The 9,215-nt window shown below is 32.7% G+C and overlaps 1 protein-coding gene across 1 annotated transcript; it reads left to right on the top strand.

Annotated features, from left to right (window-relative positions):
• Positions 1-1,609: 1,609 nt before the first annotated feature.
• LOC125871802 (cytokinin riboside 5'-monophosphate phosphoribohydrolase LOG3) lies at positions 1,610-6,069 on the top strand. Its single transcript, XM_049552478.1, has 7 exons — positions 1,610-1,973; positions 2,569-2,666; positions 2,830-2,860; positions 3,611-3,710; positions 5,294-5,364; positions 5,468-5,611; positions 5,718-6,069. Exons 1-7 carry the CDS (start codon positions 1,854-1,856, stop codon positions 5,808-5,810), a joined length of 657 nt encoding a protein of 218 aa, XP_049408435.1. The 5' UTR covers positions 1,610-1,853; the 3' UTR covers positions 5,811-6,069.
• The last annotated feature ends 3,146 nt before the right edge of the window (positions 6,070-9,215 follow it).

The raw sequence follows: 9,215 nt of genomic DNA, 5'->3' as shown, positions 1-9,215 counted from the left end.
TAGTTGAGCTATGAGCTATGTAATTTGCGATTTCGAATTTAGTTGTACCTCTATATACGAATAGAAAACCTTTTTAAAAAAGTCATTAATCCATTTTTCATAAGGAAAATTTAAAATTATGTATCATTAATTAGTGGTATCCACATAAAAAAAAAGTCATTAAGAGTGTTCAAAATTTTATAAACAAAATATTATATAAACAACATAAATTCTCGATAAAGAATATTCGACTATCGATACCCTTCAGTTTATGTAACTATGCTAATTTTATTAATCTATTATTGTTATATTCAAGTAAATCTCCCCACTAAATTTCTACCTTCTTCTTTTGACTACTTATGCAAAGAAAATAAACAAAATGTGTCATAATAAATTCTCCATAATTTCAAATATAGATTTCGGGTTTGAGTCTCTAGAAATCTTGTTGGGAGCATACTCCTTAAGTATGAGCTATGTAATCTGCGAATTCGAATTTAGTTGAACCTATAATACGAATATCAAATATACGTATAGAAAACATTAAAAAAAAACCTTCAAATACAAACTACCTAAAATACAAAATTGGATCAACAACATATTAGTGGATTCACATGAATTCAACAAACTTTGTTCATACTCTATATATATGAACAAAACAATTATATATTTATAAATTTTATTATTGTGATTACTATATATGAACTTCAATTATTATAGTTACTATATATTAACTTAAATTATTATAAAAACCTATAAAATTCTAACCTTTAAAAAAGATGGATAGAAGGATTTGGAAAAAGATGTGGAGTGAACATCATGGGTGAGGAGAGAAGGTATGGACCCTTTGGCCCTAACTAAAGGAAGTAAGAAAACACCAAGTACAAACTATTGTTATCTTACCAATAATTCTACAAATGAAATTATTATTCCCTGATTTACTTCTCAAATTTTGATTTGACACACCTATTAAAAAAATAATGATTGTTATATTGAGTTTATCATTTTACCTTTTTTTAAACATATATTAATTATGGAGAGTTTAGTTATTCATGTATATAGTTTTTTCAATTTCTATTATGCATAAAATAATATATAAATTCCTAATAACTTATACATGTATTAGTTATTCAGGTTTCTAGATTACAAACAAAAAATTTATTAATTTTGTACATGAATAGTTTACTTTCTAACCAGCTACCAAACATGATATTACTTATACAAGATTTAATATTTATCTAACTCACCTCCAAACCAGCTTTCCCATAGCTCACAGAACTAAAAGTTCATATCCATCTCCACCCCATAGCTACTTTTAGTCCTAATATTATTACAAATAAACAAAAATTACTGAATTCGTCCAAAATCATTCCTAATATTGTAACTTCACCCCTAAACTACACACGAGAACATGAATTCAAATTAATCGAGAAAAATGAATTAAGGTGGTCCACACGTGCCTAGAGAGCACAAAGCACAAGCGTGCTAAGTGATAGTCACGTGCCATACTCCCCCAATACATGTATAGAAAAAATCACATATTGTATTGAGCAATGGAGATTTTTTTAAATTTTTTTTATAATTTAGCAATTTTTTTTATTTTTTTTGTTTTTGTTTTAGTGTGGTCAAGCTAAAGGGTGTATAGGTATTATTCATTAATCCTATTATTCTATGTCACACGTATATATGTGAAAGACCCTATTGGTCTCTTTTGGCCCTCTATATATATTGCTCTCTCAGAGTGAGTAATTTGTAAGAATAGAGCTAAAAAGTTTGTAACTTTGAGTTTTGTTTTACAAGGGGAAGGGAAAAAAAAGGGGTCTTTTTGAAGGAATAGTGTTTAGTACTAGAAAAAAGTTGAGAACTTTTTAAGAAAAATGGAGATGGGGAGTGATGTGATGGTGTCAAAATTCAAGAGGATTTGTGTGTTTTGTGGGAGTAGTCAAGGGAAGAAGAGTAGCTATCAAGATGCTGCTATTGAGCTAGGAAAAGAATTGGTATTTCATTTTCTTAAGTCAAAAATGGAACTTCCCATTTTGTTTTCTTGATTTTTAGCTTTGGTTTCTTGGAATACTAGGATGTTGTAGTTTCTGACCTTTTTTTTTTTGGGTTTTTGGGTAAAATGGTTTTTTTTTTTGCTTTTTGCTCATTTGGGGGTCAGTGTTTGTACATTCTTGGTATGTAAAAATGGTATCTTTACATGAATTTAATCCAAGTTTTAAAGAATGTATTTGGATTTTAGGATATTTGGGTCCAAATTTTTTCATGCAAAATGTGATGTTACTTTGAGGTTTTTTCCAAAAGAAAGTCCTGCATGGAATTCTTCTATCTCTGTAGTTAGTGTGTGTGTATGTAGTCATGTTCTCTGCTTTACATTTTTGTAAAATCAATGTTTCCTGTTATTTTCATATACAGGGGTTTTGTATCTATTCCCCCCCACCCCCTTATTGTACAAACTCTTGCATTTATGCCTCATCATCATCTTGATATATGTTAATTAAATATACTACTTTAACAAGTATATTTGGTTTTTGGGACATGTTATTTTCCATTTTGAATGTACTAAAAGTTTCTTGTTTCTTCATATTGAAGGTCTCAAGGAACATTGATTTGGTCTATGGAGGAGGTAGTATAGGCCTAATGGGATTGGTTTCACAAGCTGTTCATGATGGTGGTAGGCATGTTATTGGGTGAGAAACAAAGAAGAAGAAGATACCTTTCTATGCTCTAATCACTCTGCTCTTAAATTAATGATAAAATATTAGTACTTTTTTAACATGAGGAATTTAGTTAATCATCTTAATTATTACTAACTCCTACTCTATGTTTTGTCATGTTATTGTCTGGCTGCAGAGTAATTCCCAAGACACTCATGCCTAGAGAGGTATGTCTGTTGTTTTCTTGACAAGTCTTAGGCCTTTCTTGATTTATATTATATTACTTAAAAAATAAGAACCTTCAATAGTATATTCTCATGTGTTTATGAGGTGAGACTTTGAGTTAGTTTCTTGTTAACACTAGTTTTGTCATAAATGTTGATGTTTGTGCTTTCATTTTCTTCTAATTGCTTTCTGGGGTTCTGAAGGAACTGTTTATTTCTTTGGTCCTTATTGGCCTTATCCATATATCCCCATAGTACTTTGGCATCTGGCTTTTTGTTTGATTTCCCCTTTTATGAGTAGCATGCTTTATTCACTCTGTTGCTGCTGTTTAGTTCTTGTAGTTTTCCCTCTTGGCTGTTAGTGAGTATCTGTACATGCTATGTTGCTCGGACTCTTCAAAAGTAGTATATTTTTGGAGTTATCCAACACGGTTGCGGCAACAATTTTGGAGAGTCGGAGCAACTTAGTGTACATGTACATGTATATAGTGTTTAGTTTTGTGTGTATATGTTTGGTGACTTTTCTACTATTTCAAAATGAAGAGTTTTGGGTGGATTTAACTCTTTCTGAAATGCTCATCATTGCTTCAGTGCATTAATAAGGCCACTACACTCCATCAAGAACCTGTTTCTTCTCCTGACCCTTTAACCCCCACCACCCCTTTTTTTTCTTCATTTCTCCCAAGAAGAAGGGCACATATTTCAAGAAGTTCAAAAAAGAAAATGAATTCATATTTTATCCTTTTTGCACAGTTAACTGGTGAAACAGTAGGGGAAGTGAAGGCAGTTGCAGGTATGCATCAAAGGAAAGCAGAAATGGCTAGGCACTCTGATGCTTTTATTGCCTTACCAGGTTGGTATAAGCACTATCAGTGCAAGTCTAAATTTCACCCTTTGCACTCAAATTCACAGGCAAAATGCTTATATAAAAAGGACATCAGGTGCTTTTAGTTTGCTAATTTGGGCATAAATTCACCATATATCTTGTCTGCTTTGTTCATTTGTGAGTTAATGTAGTCATTTTTTTAGCTTAGTCTTCCTCACATTTCCACAATAACTTTTAAGAGAAGTAACATCTAATATGCATCAGTTCTTTCAATGACTTTGTTTTAATTTGTTTGTCGTATGATTTTGATTTAACATGGAGTTTAACAAAGTAAAAGAAACTTTTTAATCTTGTGGCTTAAACATGTCACGCAGAAAATTAGAATTATAGAGTTGTCAAAAAAGAAAAAAAGACATTCTTTTTTAAACAAGACAAAAGTAGTAAAACAAACAAATTAAAACGGAGAGAGTATCACTTTTAGATTTTTCAAGATTTCTATGGATATTCTTGGATAGAAGTCCCAAGACAAGTTATAGGTTTGCTCTGCCTAGAGGCGGAGCTAGGATTTTAAGATTATGGGTTAAGGAATTGTTTCCTTTTGGAGTATCCATCACACCTCCGTTGACATTTTTGAAGAGTTCGACCAATAGATGAAATGTTATCTTCAAGAAGGCAGAGGAAAAAGTGAAATACAAAAGAATGTGAATTCCTGAAAGCTACTGTATGAAAAGATAAAAAGAATCAGTTGGATTACAAGTTCTTTGGTTTGATGTTTCTCACAATCCCCAAAGACTCATGATTAGAGAAGCCTATATAGTTCAACCCCTAGTTGTTGACCAATCAACATCTTGCACTGAAAATTAAGACCTGTTTTTTCACTACTTAAAATATTACTAATCTGGTTCTGTGATTTATTCTTTTTCCTTAAATGTTCACTGCCCTCCTGCAAGAATCTTCCTCTATCTCACTGAGAGAGAAGAAAGGAGAAAACTGTCACACTTTCACAAAATTGTAAATGCCAACTAGCTGCTGTACCTAACAAGGTATCATGCTCACTCTATTCAAGGAATTCTAATTGTCCAAAATATTCAACTAGTCATATACTTGTTCTGGCTGCATGTAAATAAAATATTTTTTTCAGTGACATTATATAGCCTGAGAACGTAGCAGAGGATCAAGCCATCCTATTTGCTGAAGGATGAGGCCAAAATAAATGTCAAATACTTGGGCACAACTAGCTTTCTGGCTCTACTGTTCAGGCAACAGAGTCAGTTTGAGAAAGTTGTGGAAAATAATAACTCCCTCCGTTTCAATTTTTTTTGTCTTTTTTTGTTTTTATTCTATTTAAAAAGAACGGCTCTTTCCCACTTTCTAATTCTAACTTTCCACATGACATGTGTATTTTGGTACTTTCTACTTATGTTTAAGACCTCATGATTCTTAAATTCCGTGTCTAGTCAAAACCAACAAACAAATTGAAACGGAGGAGTTATTAACTGGAATTTCACCTTCTTTGCTATTTGATTTAACCAACCAGAGTTGTTTGGCATTTACATGTAATTAGATTGTTTTGGAATTCAAACAGTGAATAAGCTTTTCATTGCATCCAGGTGGTTATGGCACACTTGAGGAGCTACTTGAAGTAATTACCTGGGCGCAACTTGGCATCCACGATAAGCCGGTATATATATATTATATAATGATACGTGCAACTTTTTTGTTCGTCTACTTTGTAGTTGACAAATGCAGAACTTAAAAGCTATATGCATTGTACAATTTTGCAGGTAGGATTGCTGAATGTGGATGGATATTACAATTCATTATTGTCATTTATTGACAAAGCTGTGGAGGAAGGATTCATCAGTCCCAATGCTCGCCAAATCATCGTATCTGCACCAACAGCAACGGAGCTGGTCGAGAAACTGGAGGTAACATCCTATAAGAGACAACCACAATGGTCATTATATTCTTGATGAAAATTTTCTATCTCCTGAACTGCTCTATCTAACTATTTTCCTCTTCTTGCAATTGCAGGAATATGTTCCTTGCCACGAAAGTGTTGCTTCGAAGTTGAACTGGGAGACGGAGCAGCTTGGCTACCCTCAAGTTCAAGAAATTGCGCGGTGAAAACAAAAGGGATTTGCAAGCATAGAAATGTGCATTAGGAATTGAAAATACCAAAGTGGAAGAAGCTAACATCAATGAAATTCTTAATTTTTGTTGTGTGGGGGGATACCTTTTTTTTGTAAATCAAACTAGAAATGACAAACAGCATATGTCCCTAGTCCCTTCACAATGAAATCTCCTTATTTACTACTATAAGATGTAAGTACTAAGATGCATATGAACTTCCCTTTTAATGTTAACTTACCAAGCTTTACTTTTTGCTCTTGTATTTCTTGTTCTTTATGAAATATTATATGTTCCTCTGTCCAAAGTTGTGGTTTATTCCCTGGTTTTCGAGCATCCTTCTCGATAAGCTCATCGCCTGTTATGGAGAAACATAAACAATAGGAACAGGTTGTTGAATCCAAAATGTTCATAAGTTAGGTAAATGTTGAATTCTAGAATTGCATCAACAATGGGAGAGACTTGTAACAGAGTTAGTGTTGTGGGGTTCTCTTTGTTGTTTCAACCATACACCAACAACATGAAGATTGATCATCCAGTTGTCAAAAGAAGGGCCTGTGACAACCCTGATTGAATCTTAGTGAAAATTATTAAAGACAAACTGAAAAATATGAAAGGGGACTGGTAAAGTTATCTTCGATCTATAGATTATGAGTTTTGAGCTGTAAAATTAGTCATTAATACTCGTGTCAAGGTAGATTGCCTACGCCACACTTTCTTTTGGTGCATCTCTTTCTTGTATTGTCTCTGTGTGAGAGATGTGAAATTAATCACTAATGATACTTAGGTCAAGTAGGCTTCCTATTCCATGCCTCCTTTGGGTGCAACTCATTCTCAGATTGTCTCCGTGTGGCCTATAGGCGACCTACTTAGATTTTCTATATCACATCAGATCCTGTTAGAACACACGATACTTTGTGCACCAAACTATACTTTTAAATTGAAATAAAAGTTGGTAACAACTCTTGTCATTGCACTCATTGGTGGGATAACATCATTGCTCAAATGGTAAAATGTCATCTCTGTACTTTCCTTTTTGATTAGGGATACTTTGATATAATTTATTCCTTTGTACACATTCACATTGTAAGGTCAACAAGAGCACTAACAAGATTGTTAACTAATCAAATGAGTCCATTTTTCATGTCCTTTTCTATTTTCTTTGTCTAGTATCTATACTGCATTGACAATGAAACATATTTCCTCTAGCTAGGACCAACTAATAAATTCAAGAATATTAAACTGTCTTAAAAGGAAAATTAACAAAACTTTCATGAAGTATAATTGGAGATGAGGGACCATTGGGGCCAGACACAAAGCACATGGTACGAGTTCATCTGAAATCAATAGCTTAGACTCAAATTATGTATGTGTCAAAAAATCACTTATAACAAATTCCGAATATAGTAAATCAAAAGTAATAAAAGTCAAAAAACAAACCTAAAGTACTACCTAAACATCGACTATTATTCATCCAAACACCCTTTAAATATCAATTGTTCCTTTTTACTACCTGAATGGTGGTGAAGTTTCAGGTCGAAAACTCACACACCTAATAGTTAAAATGTGTTTTGATAAATAGTATAGTTCAAGTTTTGAAACTCGAAAACCTGAGATACTTCAAACGTATTTCTTATTATTAACTCTCAATCAAATAAGTTGTAGTAGAATCTCGAATTTGAATCGCGTAAAATTTAAATTCTGAATTCGACTAGTCGATGGACCATGTCCTCTAACAGAAGCACATGTTTCTAACTGTTATTCAAGATTGATGTTTGCTGTTAAGGTTTCAACTATTAACACAAAGTTATGATCCACTATACCACTACCAACGACAGGTAACAGAATGGGCCCCTCTCCTTCTTGTTCCGGGGAACAATAAGGTGAGGTCGGGTCCCATTGCAGACGAATGAGGGGTTGACAAGTGTCATGTAAAGAAAGTCTTTTCAATGAGAGATCGACACATGTCATATAGAAGGAAAACCATGAATTTAAAATATTTGGATTCAAAATTAGTATAATTTTGTTACATATGCACAATTTTTATTTTTAATATAAGGTACTTTCTTGATGTTTCTAGTTAAAATCTATTTTCTCATAGTTCTTATAAAATCTATCAGCTAGAGTTTATTAAATATTTGACGAAAATCAAAAGTGTTAGGTTTTGATAAAACATAGAGGATCAAAACCATTTTTGTCATTTTCTAGTCAAGAAAAAAAAAATAACAAGTGTAATTAAAATTACTGAACGTGTTCAAAATCCGCCTCTAATAAAAATTATGGCTAACTAGATACATAAGCAAGTAAAGGAGAGCATGTGGACTAGTTGATTATTCTAGACAAAATGATAGCCTCATGTTGGTCCCAAATTTCACTTCATATCATGTACTAGTGAACCACACTTGGTAATGCTTAACTGGCTATAGTTGGAGGAATATGTATACAAGGTGCCAAAAGGAAGTTGAACAGTCAATTTCTATGTCTCTTATTTTTGGTTTTGCTTTAATTATGTAAAGTTCATATAAGGGAATATACTCTTGAAATGGTGTTGAAACATAGGAAAGGTTGAAAAAAATAAAAAAAAAGTATCCACTTCCAATATCAATGGGTAGTGGTGTTGTGTGAAAATTTTCTCTTTTGGGATAACTGTTTAGGAAATGATTATCTTTAAAATAGACGAAGAAGTTACGTCAATCAAAAGAATATGTCCAAAACTTCTAAGTTTACTATGTGTTTCCTCATTTCTAAGGTTCAAACTCAAGACGAGTAAAATTAGAAAATAATCACTTATTAACCTGTGTAACTGAAAAATGAAAAATTGATCCTGAAATGATGTTGAAACATAGGAAAGGTTGGAGGAAAAAAAGGTATCACTTCCAATATCAATGGGTAGTGCTGTTTCTACTAAAAGGAGGGTCAAAAACTATTCGGAACGTTATTTCTAAGTTCGAGATTTATAGATAAGGACGGAAAAATCCATCTCATTACACCCCTTGATAGTCAGAGAGCTTGTTACACAGCCCAATTAATGTGTACCATTGATTTGTCTCAGAAGTGGATGTTATTCTTTCACTCCCTTATCTCAAATTACTTGTCATGTTTTACTTTACAAGAAACAAACTATATGCATCAATGGATAGTGTTTTTATAAAGGGAGGGCCAAAAAGTACTATCTAGAGTGTTATTTCTACGTTCGATTTCTACATAAGGGCGGAGAAATCCGTCTCACTACGCCCTTTGATGGTCAGAGAGCTTGTTACACGTCCCTATTAACTTGAACCATTAATTTGTCTCAAAAGTGCCCCGTCTCAAATTACTTGATGATTTTTTTTTCAAGAGTCAAACTATATAAATTTTGATGAACTTTTTAATATGCATTTTTTTATTATACTGATATAAGAA

This window comes from Solanum stenotomum, chromosome 7, assembly GCF_019186545.1.
Source record: "Solanum stenotomum isolate F172 chromosome 7, ASM1918654v1, whole genome shotgun sequence".
NCBI lineage: Eukaryota > Viridiplantae > Streptophyta > Magnoliopsida > Solanales > Solanaceae > Solanum > Solanum stenotomum.
This window is presented reverse-complemented; position numbering and strand designations above follow the sequence as displayed.

Bases quoted from the DNA above. Each gene is read 5' to 3' on its own strand.
- LOC125871802 (XM_049552478.1), top strand. From the start codon at position 1,854: ATGGAGATGGGGAGTGATGTGATGGTGTCAAAATTCAAGAGGATTTGT. The intron at 1,974-2,568 runs GTATTTCATTTT...TTCATATTGAAG, and splicing joins TTGAGCTAGGAAAAGAATTG to GTCTCAAGGAACATTGATTT. The intron at 5,365-5,467 runs GTATATATATAT...ACAATTTTGCAG, and splicing joins TTGGCATCCACGATAAGCCG to GTAGGATTGCTGAATGTGGA.